Below are 17,500 nucleotides of genomic sequence, written 5' to 3' on the forward strand. Positions count from 1 at the left end.
TGAGAAAGCTCAAACGTGCTGCGTAACATGAGAAAGAACCTCATTGGTTCTTGAGGAAGCTCAAACGTGCTGCGTAACATGAGAATGAACCTCATTGGTTCTTGCTGAAGCTCAAGCGTGCTGCATAACATGAGAATAAACCTCATTGGTTCTTGAGGAAGCTCAAAAGTGCTGCGTGACACGAGAATGAACCTCATGCGTTCTTGCACGTCAAGCGAACATGCTAGAGCTACTGTTTACCACAACTGATGTACGAGTTAATAAATGTTTATATGTGAATAAATGCCTAAATTCAATCTGTTTATCATATAAAGCGATCTTTTTGAAGCGTCAAAGTGGTAGTTGTGTAGCTGTCTATGAAGGGACAGAAAGCTCTCAGATTTCATCAAAATGATCTTCAAGAACACGGATTTGTGTTCCGAAGATGAACAAAAGTCTTAAGGGTTTGGAAAGACATGAGGGTAATCAATTAATGACATAATTTTTTTTATTTTATAGTGAACTAACCCTTTAAGTACATCAACCTTTTAACTTTATTACAAGTGCACTTTTTAAGTGTGTTAAGAAACAATCATTAAAGTGTACTCTCTTTAAATACACTAGAGTGGCCTTTTATTTCAATATTATACTATCTGCGACTGCAAGTCGTTAACAAAAGTACAATGAAGTACGAAGTGGACATTCAATACAGTTAAGCGTACTTCTTTTTCCAAGGTTTCTTTTTCTTGTCCATAAGTGATATATATATATATATATATATATATATATAAAAGATTATTTAGGCAAAAAAGTGCAATTTGACAGCTGTGTGTTCATTTGTATCAAAACAGTATTCAAGAGGAAGAAGTTACTAAGAAAAAAATAACTCAGCAACATACAACATACTTGTGTGCGAAACCAAAGTGATTCATATGCATCTGACTAAAGCCACACATTGGCTGAAGTGCAGACAATATACAGAAAATAGAGTATCATCACTGTAAAATCATAAAAAAACTTAATGCTTATGTACAAGATGGTCTCATACAAGTGCTTGGATATGGTTGTGTTTATCCCGGAATCACATCCATGATATTCAGTTCAGAAGTACTCTTGCCCGCAAGATATTTCTTAAAAACGTGTTCAAAAGATTGTCTAACCCTCTTCTGGAATTGAAAAACTATGGCAAAGCCCTTGTGGGGAGTATGGGCTGAAATTAAAGACAGGCTGTCTGAGGCAGCTCTCCAGGTCAATGGGAAGTACAGTTTGACTTGTGAAAGTGCTCTGCCCTACATCTCCTGTTCCCACAGTCCTCTCATTCTCTTCCACTCTACCATCCTTCTTGGAAGCTATCTGAGGGGAAGAGAGGAGGCCTTCAAGAACGCCCAATCCGAGTGCTCCATCCATGGCTAAAAAGCTATTAAAACGCCCATGTATCACGGGAATACTGGTTAAATCCCAACTGAAGTCATGATGTGATGGAGACACCAACAAAGGGAACTGGTCCTCCTCCTTTAGTTCTTCCTCTGTAGTCTCAGAAACGTCTTCATTTCTCTGTGAAGCGGTCAATAACTGAGGTTTATAAGGAGAATCAATGCAAATCACGTCCGTCGTGGACGTTTCTGTGACGTGAAGAACAGTTGGATAAGAGTCTTGCCTCTCCCAAGACGGATCAACTTCCTCAATGGGAGTTAAGGGAGGATCGTTGTCTCCAGAAAGAGGTCCCCAGGGGCCATAGCTGTCATCCTAAGAGGAACAAAAAGGTATTGGTAAGTATGGAGATGCAGTATGAACACAATGTCTAATAATAGTTGCAATAACAGGTGCAATTTCATATCATAACTGTAATGCACTTTGACTATAATCAAGTATGTTGAAGGTATTTCGATGTTTACCTTTACAAAATTGCATAATGTCAATGATAGTTTTAGACAGTGTGGTCTGCTTTTACACTCTTTTCTTAACGCAATTACAAACAGCATGTTGCATAGTCATCAGTGAGCTATAATACAGGCATGAACATGGGGTAAGGCCTCTATAAAATTAAAAATTTGTTTTACTTCAGCCATTGTAGAAGGCTTATGACTCCTGTTATTGTGTGAAATGTGAATATTGGCAATCTCCTGTTACAATATTGTACAATCAAATTCAATGTTGACAGATTCTGAGGACATCCATAACCATGTCATTTCTGCTACTGTGCCTCATAATGTTTTTTTTTAACTGATCTTCTGTACCCATACCAAACTGGACACCTCCTCATTATGCTCATCCAGTTGATTTGTGAATTCAGGTTTTTTTTGTGTGTGTGTGTGTGTGTTTGTTTTTGCCAATACAATCAATGCGTTAGCTGTTATGTTAAGGTTCAGTGACCTTCTGAAGTTCAGTATGTTTTTCTATTGGAGATGGATGACAGCTTCAGAAGAGTGAAAATGCCGTTTTCCCATTTGATCACAATGTATCTGACCTATCTGAATTACGGTAATATAATCCCTCCAGCCTTGTGAGATACTGACCAAACCCACTTCACAAGATCTCATTGACATCTCATTAATCTAAAATGACATTGTATAAATAAACAATTACCTTTAGTAGTTTTATAGCATTGCTGTTGTCGAATTTCGGTAAATTTTCAAAAATCCAATAGACTCCCATGGACATGCACATTTTCATCATTCTGTGAAAAGATTTTTTAAGAAATAAAAGTAAGTTATACACAAACAAACACTCACCTAACTTCACCCAACAACTATACATTATATTAAGCTTATTTTAAATAAAATGGCCATTGTTTTATCACAACAATTTGCTCTGAACTCTCCACTTCACACTGGCTGTGACTGTAACGTTGTGAAAGACTGCAAGCATGAGACAGAAACCACCTGCACAAATGAAAGTGCAAATACTTAGTAACATCAAAACCCCCTAGTTCAGCATCACCTTTGCCGCACACATTTCAGGTACATCAGGTTGGCCAGGATCACTACAGGAACAGCAGCAGCCAAACAAATTCCAGCTATCATTCCACCTGGAAAGTACACATTAACATGAAATGGTATTGTTGGATCAATTCTGCATTAACTGTTTATAATATCTTTGAAATCACTTGATAAGTGCATGCTTTGTGAATAATGCATGAATATTATTCAGTGTCTTGTGCATGCACGGTATGCAGCCCTAACCCCTACCCTACACAATGAGTAATATTGTAGTCAAAACGTGCACTGAACCTCATACTGATTCTCTTAAAGTGATAGTATGACTTTCTTTTCGTTTCATTCTTTTTGTCAAAAACACCTCTACAGAAAATGTCTGTAAAGATATACATGCTTGTAATTGATTGTGGTCAAACTAATGTGATTTAAAGGATTAGTTAATTTCAGAATTAAAATTTCCTGATAATTTATTCACCCCCACGTCATCCAAGATGTTCATGTCTTTCTTTCTTCAGTCGTAAAGAAATTAAGGTTTTTGAGGAAAACATTCCAGGATTTTCTCCATATAGTGGACTTCAATGGGGTACAACAGTTTGAAGGTCCAAATTGCAGTTTCAATGCAGCTTCAAAGGGCTCTACACGATCCCAGCCGAGGAATAAGGGTCTTATTTAGCGAAACAATCAGTCATTTAAAAAAAAACAAAAAAACATTTATATGAGAAAGGTCACGCGTGACCTTTCAATGTGATTAGTAATGCGCGGCGCATTGCAAAGCTAGTGCAAGACGATCATTTGTGGTTAAAAAGTATATATAATTTTATTTATTTTTTAGTAAATGACCGATCGTTTCGCTAGATAAGACTTCACCGGCTAGGATCGTGTAGAGCCCTTTGAAGCTGCATTGAAACTTCAATTTGGACCTTCAAACCGTTGTACGCCATTGAAGTCCACTATATGGAGAAAAATCCTCAAAAACTTTAATTTCTTTTTCACTGAAGAAAGAAAGACCTGAACATCTTGGATGATGTGGGGGTGAGTAAATTATTAGGAAATTTTAACTCTGAAGTGAACTAAAGTTTCTCCACACAGTTAATCCCCCAGCTAACAAACATTTTATTGACGTTACTGGAAGAATGGTTGTTCATAACTATGAGAGAACCTTGCCAGAATGTTAGCAAAGATGCTAAATTAGCCAAAGTACAATGCTTGGTTTTAAAGATCCTTGACCTTTCTCGTCTATTTCATTAGAGAATGCACCTGTTGTCTTGTCTGAACTGGATTGATATGATAGTTTGCTGGGACAACAGCAGGTGGCAGGTTTTCCTTTGGGCCCTTCACCCGCAGAATTCCATGCAGAGACCAGAATATCGAAACATTCCTGTGGACCCTGCAGCTTCCAACTCAAACGTCTAGGAAATGTGTAAGGCACATTTTCTGCAAGCAGAGCACACACAAAACATGAGGAGATGACGACCTGGATGTTTTTTTCAGCAGAAGATAACATTAATTTGCATCACTCTCTGTTTAGTTTGTTTTAGCAAAGACTAGATGACAGTTTCTCTTTAAACCAGGTTTCATGATTCTAATGGGCTAATTCACATAAGAGTAACTCTGTAGAATGAAACATGAAATTTAACTGTTAAGCAGGGTGGAGATATTTAACTCAGAGAGAAAGACGTTATGTACTTTTTTGTCTCCTCTGCATTTTTCGACATCACTGTTACACCACAGGATCATAACAGACATGTTTTAGATACTGATGTCTGTTTAACAGCTTGGTTAGAGAGGCTATGTTGGAGACAGAAACACTGCAATAGCCACATGCTTTCCGCTGTTGCCTCTACTTCCTGTCATGCCAGAAGCCACATGTTAAGAATAGCTGCTGCTATGTCTCATTCGCTCTAGCCGAGCTGTAGCGCCAAGAACGCACAGAAATTACAGAGAAGACAGGAAGGATTCACTCTAGTGAATATGTATCTATGCATAGCAGGGATGAAAGCCCATATAAACCGCAATTTTCTCTCTAATAATTTTAACCGCAGTGATCTCTCTAATAATTTTGTTCACCAGAAGTGTAGAAATGTAGAAACTGAAAGTCATCTGCCATGGTCCTAAGCATGTGAGGCCCATCAATGAATAGTTTTCAGTTTCAGTTAAATCTGACATATGGGCCTGTCCCTTTGAGAGTGACATATTTTTTCCAACACTTGTACATTTTATTTTCTCTTGCAATAATAAAATATTAACTCAACACTAGCATAAATAACAACAAGCTGCAGTAGATCAAGTTTAAGTCATCTGGATTTTCAAAGAAACTTTTTGAGCCTTACTGGCAAAGCAAAACGACCCAAAAAAAGACCAAAACCTGCACATATACATAAACTGGTGGAACTACACTACTGTTAAAAGTATTATTCTTTAAAAAGATTTATTCTGAAAAATCCTGAAAAATGCATCATGATTTCCACAAAAAGCAGCCCAACATTTTCAACATTCATAATAATAATAAATGTTTCTTGAGCAGCAAATCAGCATATCCGAATGATTTCTGAAGGGTCATGTGACACTGAAGACTGGAGTAATGGCTGCTGAAAATTCAGCTTTGCCATCACAGGAATAAATTACATTTTAAAATATAAAAACATTATAAAACAGTGATTTAGTATTGTAATCATATTTCACAATACTGTTTTCCTGTATTTTTGATCAAATAAATGCAGCCTTGGTGAGCATAAAAGACTTTGTTCAAAAAAATAATATTACGGCCCCAAATTTTTAAACAGTAGTGCATATCCCTGCAGAAAAAAACTGTGAATACCAGTCTAAGCTGGTTTGCTGGTCTTAGCTGATTAAAATGTTTGTTTTTGCTGGTTTATGCTTCTCACCCAGCCTGGCTAAGCTGGTCTTCAGCTTCATATGTTGTTGCATCAGTGTATAAAATCTATGAAAGAAAATCTTAAACAGCCTGGTCCAGTTGGCCTCTTGGTTGGTTTTAGAAGGGTTTTTGGGCACTTTTTAGCTGGTGAGGCTAGTAGATCAGCTGGCTGAACACTAGCTTGTCCAGGCTGGGAGACCAGCGAAAAACCATCAGTTTAGGATTAGGCTGGTATATTATTATTTTTTAAGAATATTGTTTAAGAACAATTCACCAATGCAACAAGAAATAAAACCGAAACCTTTTAAAAGTGGTTCTCATGTTAGATGCTTCCAAAATCAATTTTACACTTATTTAAACAGCTTATTTACACTAAATGTTTTGCAGTATTAGCTCAGAATAACTCTGAGTTCTAACAGTTTTAGAACTGTAATGTAGAAGTGTAGGGGAGTGGGTTTACTGGAAGAGGATGTGAACTTTTTCAGTAAATGGTGGAAAACCCAGCTGTCAAACTGTGGGTGTGACAGTGATGAGTCTCAAACCAAAGACAGGTAGTCTTTCCACTGTGCTAAATGCATGAAGGTGCACTGCATCACTTGTGGGGTGAGGTTAAAGACACCTGAGGTGTTTTGGAAAAACAACAACAACATTGCTTTTATGTTGAGAAAGTGTTAAGTAAAAAAAAACAAATGTTCTGATTCTCTGTGTACAAACCATGTGACTCCTCCCCTCTGCCACATTCAGACATAAACCACAGCCCAAGTTAACACACTCACAAACAACTGTTTTACTTACGGTTCTGGATAAGTCTCTTGTCTCTATGTCTCTGGAAATAAATGGTGTAGTTTGTGATAAATCCCCTTTGTTTTTCTTGAGCGAGCTCGTCCCATTGGATCAAAATCTGCTTTTCCCCTACAGTCGTAATCGATACATCTGGACCGGATAGAGGCTCTAAAATAAAAAACAGAAGAGGTGCATTACGTGCATCTTTAATCACTGAGTAGCAAAATGTTAAACAATTGATATAAACTCTTTAACTTTTTGAATTTACAACCTACCCATAAACTGGCTAACTTTTGACAAATTCTCTGTTACTGCCCTCTTGTGGCAATTTGGAGGGAAAGAAGGGATTATTGCTATACTTTTGGTTTTTATTGTTCTTTTGTAAGAGTTTTTTAGCCTAATGTTTTAAGAACATATTAGTAAATAGTACTTCTATTACTAAATTAAGTAACTGTAATATTGTTAATCAAATGTATAACTTAATAGAGTCAGATATAATTAAACTACTAGTTATAGCTATAGGCTATATTATAAATATGAAGAAGAAAAAAACATTTTAAATTAAAGCTGCAAGCAGCGATGAAAAGGGCCCTCGCACCCCTGCCACCGCCACCCGGCGCCTTTAGTAAAGGCCTTAAGATTACACTCACCAAATTTGAAGAGGATCAGATCAAAACTGTACGAGGAGTTCATTAAAGTACAACATCAGTATATTACGAAAAATGCACAAAATCTAAGAGGAAGTTCAAAATAGCTGACTTCCTGTTGTGTTTAGGGCTATGCTCCAAGAGACTTTTTTGTAGGTATTGGGTCATTACATGTATGTACCAAATTTCATACCTGTACGTGAAACCTAGAGCCGGGGCAAAATGTGGGGGCAATAATTTACCGAATTTGCCTCCCCCCCCAATTTTGAAAACCATATCACACGTAAATTTTCACCACTTCTGAAGCGTGTGCAAAGTTTCATGAGTTTTCGAGCATGTTAAGGCCCTCTAAAAAGCGATTCACTTTGGAGAAGAAGAAGAAGAAGAAGAAGAAGAATAAACGGAGCAAAAACAATAGGGTCCTCTCACCATCGGTGCTCGGGCCCTAAATAGACACCTCATCCACACTTATATGAGGTGTAACATGAACAGTTATGTACAATGTTTATGTGCACTACCTTTCAAAAGTTCTTGAGCAATAAATCAGCATAATAGAATGATTTCTTAAGGATCACGATCTGACACTGAAGACTGGAGTCATGATGCTAAGAATTCTCCTTTGCCATCACAAGAATAAATTACATTTTAAAATATATTAAAAATAGAAAACAGTTATTTTAAATTGTAATTTTTTTAAACTGCAAATATACAAGTAAACATGAACTTACTCTTTTCCCTGGCATAAACCTGAACAAATGCAGGATCTGAAACTCCACTGGCTTCTTCAGCATATAATGAAATGTTATACAGGACACCGGCTTGCATACCTGCGAGTTCAGAATTGTTTAAGGGCTTTATAAATGAAACTTAGATAATGGACATCATTATGTTAACTACATCAATCTACATAACATGGCTACTGTGTTTTTCAAACCCTTTTTAATTATTTTAACCCTTAGATTTTAACATCAATTATTTCTTACCTTGTAGCAATGTAAAATTATAGTCTTTTCCTAATCTCTTCCATTCTAAGTGCACTGGGCTTTGTTGCCACTGTACAACAAAACCCAGAATGCCCTCCACTTCCTCATGAGACATGTCCCATGCTAGAAGCACACTGCCCCCTGCTGCTGGAACTGAATATGTTATCATGGGAGCTGGTTTATCTGTGACACAAACACAAAGAGAGAAATGTAGGACTTTCTTACAGACGAAGATTGGTGAGGTTAAGGGTGCTACACTTTCTGTGTCCTACAAAACTCAAATAAATCAACTGTTTCTCACCTGTCCATATCAAGCTCACAGGTGTGGGTGGGGAGGACCCAGCTGATGTCACAGCACTCACGTTAACCTCTGCTACGCTCAGCTGAAGTGTCTGATGGGTGACATGAGCTGAGCAGTTCAGTTCATGGATCTTGCCTTCTTCTATATAAGATAACTTGTAATATAACAAATCTCCACTGTAATTTTCTGGTTTATAGTGCTGGAAGATGCAGGAGAAATACATAGTCAGCAAGTGAGTTCATGTTCAGGGCGAAGGGCTGTGATTTTTTTTCTTCTTCATATATGACATTACAAATCATTCTTTTTAGTCAGTTCTTTCAATGACCTGCCTGATGTGGTTCACAAATGGGACTGAATTATTCATTTACAAACTGGACTGACCTGGTTCACAAACTCACTGACTGCAGCAGTTCTCGAGTGGGACGGAAAAATTTAGTTTCAGTCTGTTCCTCACATAAAGTTATTATAATATACAGTGAGTGTACATATTAATAATACCCAGCTAACAGGGAACATTCTCAGAAGATTCTGTCAAGGTTCTCTTAAAGTTATGAACAAATGTTCTTCCAGTAATGTTAATAGAATGTTCGTTCAAAGTTATCTGGTCTTTATTTCACCTCTCTGCTTTAGATGTGGTACAGTGGTACAACAAAATATTCTACATGGTTGTGTCCTAAAGTAAAGGTGTTTGGGGTGCAAGCATATGATATTATATCACAGATTCATGGAAATGATTTTCCAATGGACCCAGAGGTGTGTTTATTAGGTAATTCTATTACGCTTACTGAAATGTTGTTGATAATAGTTACATTTTGACACTGATGTGCCGATTGGATTGTGGTTGTCGGAGGTTTGTAGCTGTGTACTTTTAGAGAAGATCACATATTCAATGAGGAACAGGAATTAATTATTTTATAAAATCTGGAAACCCTTTTGGAATTATATAATAAATAGTGCCACATAATTTGACACTTAACAGTTGATTTTCTTTTTTGTTTGTGTATGTATGTTTGTTTTTCCTTTGTGCTTTGTCTCATGTTCGTTGTCATTATTGTGATATTTGAAAAAATCTAAATACAATTTTCAAAAACGTTACCTTTATTCATCGTTATGGAACTTTTTTTCTGAAACGTATTAGTTGGATGTTCATCTAACATTTTTTAAATGTTACTACTTGTTTCAGAATGTTCAGAGAACATTCAAAATGAACATTCCCAGAATGATAAAATAGAATGTTCACTTAACGTTCAAAATCAAGACAAGAAAAAAACATTTTTAAAACATTTTAAAAAAACTGGACATTATGATTGTTAAGAGAACATTCAGAAATACATTTTTTAGAACTTTTTGGGAACATTAGCAAAACATGTTACACTTTATTTGAAGGTGTCATTGTTACAGTGTAATTATATATTTAAGAACTGAGTAATATTAATTAACAACAACTTACTATAGGGTTAGCGTAGGATTAGGTTTTGGTTGAGGGTTAGTTGCATGTAATTATGCATCATTTACTGTTATTACTATGGTAAGTACATGTAACAAGGACACTGTAAAAAAAAAGTGTTACCGCAAAATGTTCTTAGATTTGTGTTAGCTGGGTTAAATTATTTGAAGCTTGACAACTCATCTCTTGTAAGGTCAAGTCATAGCACAAATAGAAAAAAAGCTCAAAAGAAGGTCAAAAGAAACAATAAAATATTTTAACAGCCATTGTTATGTCAACAATCTATTCAGCTCTTCAAAGAATTTACATATTCGAGGGATTCTTTAAAGCTACTTCTGAGAATGACTGAATAATCTGTAAATTATATTTCGTTAAAAATATCCAGTGGGGTCCAAACGTCATTGCAAATCTGGGATTCACAATCTACTTAAAAATGGAAATAAAGAAAATTTCAGGACTTTGATTTCTAGGACTTAGATTTCTAAGATTTCTAGGTCACTACTCATTAAGAAAAAAATGTGACAAGGACCATGAAAAATCCTTTGTATATAAAGTAAACTTTTATATAAAAAGGTAATATTTAAGGTGCTGTTTAAGTAACTTAATGCACACGACCGTTCAAAAGTTTGGGGGCAGTAAGATATTTTCTTTAAAGAAATGAATCATGCATTAAATAAATGTTGTTCTTTTGAACTTTCTATTCTTCAAAGAATCATGAAAAAGTATCAAGGTAAATATTAAGCCTCAAAACTATTCCCAACTATTTTTATTTGAAAATAATGTTTCTTGAGCACCAAATCAGCATATTAGAATGATTCTGAAGGATCATGTGACACTGAAGACTGGAGTAATGATGCTGAAAATTCAGCTTTGCCATGACGGGAATAAATCACATTAAATATAATAAAAAAGAAAACTGTAATTTTAAAATTAGTGTTTTTACTGAGTGTTTTTTTATTTTTGATCAAACAAATGCAGCTTGGTGAGCATAAAATACTTTTATTTGATAAAAACTTATCAGCCCCAAACTGTTGAACGGTTGTGTATATTGTAAAGTTTTTCCTTTGAAATCAACCACCTTAACACTCTCATTTTATGATTTCTTTGTCCAGTAGGTTGTACTGTTACCTTCCACAACACTGTGACATTCTGAAGTCCATGTGTTCTGGTCCTGTTGATGACTCTCCACACATCAAGTTTGTGTGAGGGTGCTAGAGCATTTTTAAAAAAATAATATATATATATATATTAAACCATTTGCAGGTAAAACACATTTAAACTAACTTCATCTGACTATTGAAAATGTAAAAAAGAAATGTTAAGGAATTACCTATCCCAGGGCTGGTTATATTGAAGGGATGACTCCACATGCTGCAGTTTGTTGAAGTAACACACACTCTCAGCTCAAACTGATAGAGCATCAGCGGCTTTAAAGTTTCCTGCATCAAAATGCATCCAGCTAGGAGCTCTGTTACTCTTCCCAGGTCCTGATCAAATACAAGAGCAAAATTCTCTACAACTTGCTAATGGACAACTCGCTTTAAACCAGTAAACATTTTTCACAAATCCTCTCACCCAGTCCTGGTCATTATGCGCTCTTCTGAACCTCATACTTGGTTTCAGTACATCTTCTGAGCCAGTCCAGTATATTGTAGGAGAAAGAGCACCATTTTCAAACACAACTCGTGTTATCTCTGGAGTCCTCGGAATCACTGAACAAAAACAAAATGTCATAAAATCAACATATCATTCAGGCTAGACAAATCTATGCATATTTGGTATGTCAAAACATTATACCACTTTTACTGAGCAGAAGATATGATCAAAATGAGAAAGTGCTTCAGAAATGAGTAAGTGTGTGTAGTTTAGTCTCTTACCAATGTCCCAAATCGAGAAGGGGAAATTATAGTGCGACTCTCCTAATGCATTTTGACCTCTTACATGGACTGTGTAATTCATGTTCTCATCAAACAGCGATCGTGGAATAGAGAAAGTACAGTCCTTGTCCGTCTTATACAGGAGAAACTGAGATGTACTGTTGCTTTGCAAAGAGAGAAAGACATTGAAGAAAGATAAAGTAGAAGAAAGGCTGTTTCGATCTTTAATATGTTTGAGAAAAGACAAAGTCGCATATAAAATGTACAAGACCGCCTCGATGTTATCAAACTGAACTGTCCAAATAGGACATACTTACTGAAATGTCACTCTGAAGTTTGTAATTAAATGTGTTTCGGTTGTGACCGTCAGAGAGCAGTTAACAAACTCCGAATGTTGGTATGTGAAGCAGCTGATATTCGGTTTACCTGGAGGGTCTAAAGCAGAAAATTAATTAATAGCTGGATATTATTAACCAAAAACTGTCACGTTCACAACTATCTATAATTTTTAACAAAAGAAAAACAATTAAGATAATTACTATTAGCATCATAACAGCATTATTACATTATACTTTCACGCATATTCAAATAATTAGAAATGTTACAGAACTTCAATTCATGTATTTTTTTTATATATTTATATTTCATGATCTAGTTAACAAATGTGTTTTTTTTTTTTTTTTTAACCCATCATTTACATTTAGTCAGATTGATTTAGTCAATACATTTTATGACTTGAATAAAATGAGTTAATGGAGATGTTAATGTAATAATGTGTCCTAGCGTCTATATGGTGCAGAGCGTGTGAATACAGATAAACATACGAACTTACAGCCAGCTTGGAGATCTCTGCCGCAAACACTGTGCCATGTGTCTCCCTCCTTCACCTTGCAGAGTAGTGAAAAGTTTGGCCGATTGATGACTATTTGTGTTTTTATTACAGAGCAATTCGTTGCTTCGAAAACTGTCTGTCTGTTGTAATCTATGGCAAAGAGTCTGCCACAGTGCTCAGTGTCTGACTGGCAGACTACAGTCAAGTTGGAGCCCATGGGGATGACATCTGAGTCTACTATCAACTTTCCAACACATCTGATTCCGTAGCAGTCTAAGCAGAGAGAGAGAAAACACTATTAATATATAAGCTTGTTCATGAAATGATTTAAAGCAGCATCAAATTAATAACAATCACAATAACTTAACTCACCACAGAATTTGCCGCTAAAGAGGAGTAAAAAGACCACCTGCCAGACTCTGAAGACAAAATCCATTTCATGCCTTTCTGGGTCTCTGTGATTATCAGTGAATATTGAATCAAATATTTTTTCCTACACTTCATGCCTGGTCCTTAAGTTTCTTCTTCTGCCTTCTCTGAAACAAACCAGCATGTAGTCAGAAAGAAAATGAGGTTACCTTGCATACCGTCATCCCTTTTTAAAGATGTCACATAAATGGGGTCATATCTATGCACATTTAATTTCAAAGGCGGAAAAAAACCCACCAAAGTAGAACATTACCAATGATACGCTTGCGATATGTTTATATAATCAGCATTCTCATGAGCGATAGGCTACTTAATGTCACAAGCGTAATCTTTTTATGTCAACCTTGTTTTCTCAGACTTGCTTTGCTCTTTTAAGGGCCAATGACCTAGATCTGTGGTATTTTTGCCTGTTCTGAAACTCGGAGCATCTGCTTCAACAGTTAGGCATCCTACTTATTAAACCACCTTTTTAGTCAGCACCGTTTATTTATTAACTGCTAGCAAACAGTCAGACTTCACTGTACAGCAAACATAAACTAAAATATGCTGATATTACATTAACTAGTCATGAATTACAAAAAAATATGTAATTGAAAGAAAGATATGATACATCAAAAGGCAGAATATGTCAGGTATATTGTAGAAAAAGACCTTTACAAACCTTTCCTAATGCACTGATTTCCTCCATTTGGGCTCCTCTGCTGTTGCCATCATAAATGTACATTAGCTGCCTCAAAAGGACTGAGAGCTTTACATAACATCAGGTCACATCAGGTAAATGAGAACAATATTAATTCAGCAAATCCTTCTCACGAAGACCTATGATGTCTGTCTTTAAATTTGTATTTTACATACAAACTAGCTCTGTTGATATCAAAAATATACTTGGACGCACTAAAGACAGAAATATGAGGCTCTGGAACATCCAAAAAAGGCAGAATAAGCCATGTTGTCCTCGCGCGTTCCCTCTCACATGTGCTTAGCGTGTGAAAACAACACCACAGAACAACCTTCCTGCCTGCCCTAGATTTTTGATCTCTTTTACACTTTATAGTTTCCATCTTCAACTTCAAAGTGTTTCTGGGGAAAACCCATTGACATAGATAAGGAGAATCTGAGATACAGAGTAATTCAAAGAATGCACAAAATAACGGTATATAAATAATCAGAGGTGTTTATAATAATTAACAATAAAAATAATAAACTCCACATAAACGGTGGGAACGACTGGAATGTTGTTGACTGTAAAGGTGTGGAAAATTTAAAATGAACAAAACAAAAGAAAACAATGTGGTTAGTGCCAGACCCACCATTACAGTTTGTGTGAAACTAGCACATATAAACCACAGGAAAGACCACAAGTGTTAAATAAATAAAGTAAGGAGGAAGAAAAGATGAAATATTAAGATAACTAATTATTTGCATGTTAAACTTTATACATTTACTTGTGTTACTCAGAGATTTGGCGACAAAACCTCTTGCAATAGTTACTCATATCCTTTGTCACTTCAAAGCATTAGATTGCACAATTGCTGACCTATAATGATGTTATCTCAGGAGTCATCTATCTTTAAAAGCCCTCTGTTAGACTACTTTAAGATCTTTTGAAGTGGGGAGAAAGATTCATAACCTATAATAATGGATGATTTATCAAATATCACATTAAAAATATGTGTATAAATAAATGCCTCCTTCTAAAAAGAATAACGAAGAGAAGAAGTCAAGAAAGAGTTCAAAAAGCAACTTTATCATCTATATGTCCTCATTTTGTAACATAAAAACATCAAGCGTGCACAAAATGTGGTTTTTGAGAAAATCAGTCAGCACCTGCTTCTTTAAACTGTTAATACCTAGAAAATGGAGACCTGTTTAAACTATCTAATGGGCGATCTCAAATGTGGGCAATACATTTATGACTTAATACAAGAATTTTACTTGTAGAAGTGTTATTGTACTATTTTGTTTTTATCTGAAATGCAAATCTGGTTGTTATAATATATATTAATTAAACTTATAATGTTTATGTTGCATTGAGCATTGTAGCCAAATGTCTGATTTTGGTGACAGGAAAAGCTTTAAGAGGATCACTAGAGCAACTGATGGAGATTTCAGATCACTTCTTTACCCAATTCTTGCATCCCCCTGCTACTTCACCATGCAGATACAAAAACATATATCCTAAAAGCCTTTCCAGAGTTTTTAGAAATGAAAGGATTGGTGAGTCATTTTCTAAACTAACAGGTGGGGTGAATGTTGCTCCACATTGTTAGAAAGTGTCTAATTCTGATCCTCAGTCAATTAGAGACAATGGTATCAACTTGGTATCAATAAATGTTGATCGTCGTAAAGCTTCAGCACAATGACATTTCTGCATCTTTTGTTGTTTGTGACAACCTTGTCAGCACCTTAAGTTCTTAATAATGAGCAGTCTTTCTGTTGGTTTGAGAAACAGGTGTTAGTCCATCAAAAACAAATGATGTTAGTTAAAGCTGCAGTCCGTAACTTTTTTGGGTTAAAATGATCCAAAATAAAATTTTGAGCAAGTACATAACCAGCCAGTGTTCAAAACTATCTGCTTGCCTTAGCTCGATTCAAAATGGTAAGCTTGTAATAATGTTTTTAATTCCAGTGGTACTGGTGGATTTCCGCATCATTACGTCACATCTGTACACATAAAGAAGGTGTCTTGGCTAGTAGGCCATACCTGTAAACACTCCCGTTTTCCCCAGGAGTCTCCCGTATTTCACACCCATCTCCCGCCCCCCTCCCGTTTTGTTATTTCTCCCGTGAAACGCCCAAACGTCGTTATATGATGAATAATCACATCAATACATTATTGTCCAGTTGCCAGATCTTGTATGAAACCTATCCTACTCGCGCAATCAACACATCATACAAATTTCAACCCATTTGTGAGCTCAACCTGGCAACCAACCCAGTTGTGCCGTCGATATCTGCGCAGGCAGGCTAGTAGACGCGGGAAGTTGAATAAGCGTTACTGGTAGAAATGGGAAAAGACTCCGTGTTAAGTAAATATTTAACGCAATTAACGCAGTCATCCTGTCATCCTTTGGCTGCATGGCGTTACATTATATGATGCGATTTTATTCTTGCTAATGCTTTTAAACCATTCAAGCTATATAGGCTACTTATTTTATAAAACTTTAAAAGCGGAAATCGCATCACTCATTCCTGGGAATACATTTGACATCACAGCCTGACCTTGACGGAAATAAATATCCTACGCCAAAAGTACCAGAGAAAAAAGTCTCAGCATGTGCTCAGATTTGTAAACCGTACAGTTGCTTTGGTTTTTCAATCCATACCCGTTTCGCCCCCTGGCTCAAAAGGGACACAACAAAAATAGGGACACCCGAGAAAGCCAAAATAGAATGCAAAATTTATTAACAAATTAGAACTATACAGAAAAAAAATAAAAAAATAAAAATAAATACGTACAACGGTAACAGTGAACAAATTCATAATCCGTGCACGCTTTCGCAATCGTTGTTTTGTAAATCGTTCTTTCGCAATAGTTGTTTGTAATATTCGGTTCCTGTGAAAAATTGTGAAATACTGTTCCAATAGGTGAAGTTACACAACAATATGCTGATTGATTACATAACAATATTTGGATGTAATATTCAGTTCCTGTGAAAACCTGTTCCAGTTAATGGAGTAGGCTATACACAGGTGATGAGTAATATTCAGTAGCCTACAGTAAACTCCACCCGCTGGAACAGTTTCTTACAGTAACTGAATATTACACAACATCACCTGTTCAGTTTTGAAAACCCTAGCCTACTCACAGATTTGTGGCCTGTACCTTATTTTAGAAATCTGTTTTTCATATTGATTTGTTGTGTATTGTTAAGATGAATACAACTGTCAACTGAATTTTTCTATGATTTGGCGATGGGGTGTTTAATGTATAGATGACATGAAACCGCATGTGGTTGAACTGAAACCCCCCCAGGTCTCCCGTATTTTGGTACCCAAATGCTGACAGGTATGTAGTAGGCTATGTTGCATGTGAGGATGTTGGAGGTGGAGATTTATAGCCTTTTCTCACAGCACTTGATATAATTAAACTTATCAATTTGATGCCGGATCCAGAAAGGTTCAAACGACAATCACCAGTGACAACTGGAGATTCACCCGTTGTAAAATGTAAAAGACTTTGGACTTCGGAGTGGCTATAGAAAAAAAGAGACTGCAACCGGGCCCATGTGAAAACAAGTATAAATATCGGAAGGACTCCGTGTTTTTAAGGAAAAACATAAGCGATCGTTAGATTTAATCAACGAGATTTACTGCAATGCTTTTTCCCCTTGGTCAGAACATTAGTGGATGTTACTTACTTGTTCAGCTTCAGATGACATTTTCAGATGACAAGTGAAAATTCTTATGT

At 36.1% G+C, this 17,500-nt stretch overlaps 1 protein-coding gene across 1 annotated transcript; it reads right to left on the reverse strand.

Annotated features, from left to right (window-relative positions):
- Window positions 1-487: 487 nt before the first annotated feature.
- il23r (interleukin 23 receptor) lies at window positions 488-14,041 on the reverse strand. Its single transcript, XM_084129261.1, has 16 exons — window positions 13,751-14,041; window positions 13,033-13,196; window positions 12,661-12,933; window positions 12,146-12,263; window positions 11,829-11,992; window positions 11,527-11,663; window positions 11,282-11,438; window positions 11,080-11,162; window positions 8,505-8,703; window positions 8,204-8,386; window positions 7,949-8,047; window positions 6,586-6,741; window positions 4,173-4,349; window positions 2,920-3,007; window positions 2,566-2,656; window positions 488-1,725 (listed from the first exon to the last, which is right to left on the reverse strand). The coding sequence occupies exons 2-16, from the start codon at window positions 13,094-13,096 to the stop codon at window positions 1,135-1,137; spliced, it is 2,580 nt and encodes an 859-aa protein (XP_083985387.1). The 5' UTR covers window positions 13,097-13,196; window positions 13,751-14,041; the 3' UTR covers window positions 488-1,134.
- Window positions 14,042-17,500: the final 3,459 nt, after the last annotated feature.

Source organism: Abramis brama (assembly GCF_963993115.1).
Source record: "Abramis brama genome assembly, chromosome: 11".
In the NCBI taxonomy this organism is placed as follows: Eukaryota; Metazoa; Chordata; class Actinopteri; order Cypriniformes; family Leuciscidae; genus Abramis; species Abramis brama.

Excerpts from the sequence above, each read along its gene's own strand:
- il23r (XM_084129261.1), bottom strand. The coding sequence starts at position 13,096 with ATGGATTTTGTCTTCAGAGTCTGGCAGGTGGTCTTTTTACTCCTCTTT. Across the intron at positions 12,264-12,660 it reads CAGAGATCTCCAAGCTGGCT|ACCCTCCAGGTAAACCGAAT; the intron begins GTAAGTTCGTAT and ends TTTCTGCTTTAG. Across the intron at positions 3,008-4,172 it reads CAGTTCAGACAAGACAACAG|GTGGAATGATAGCTGGAATT; the intron begins GTGCATTCTCTA and ends TGTACTTTCCAG.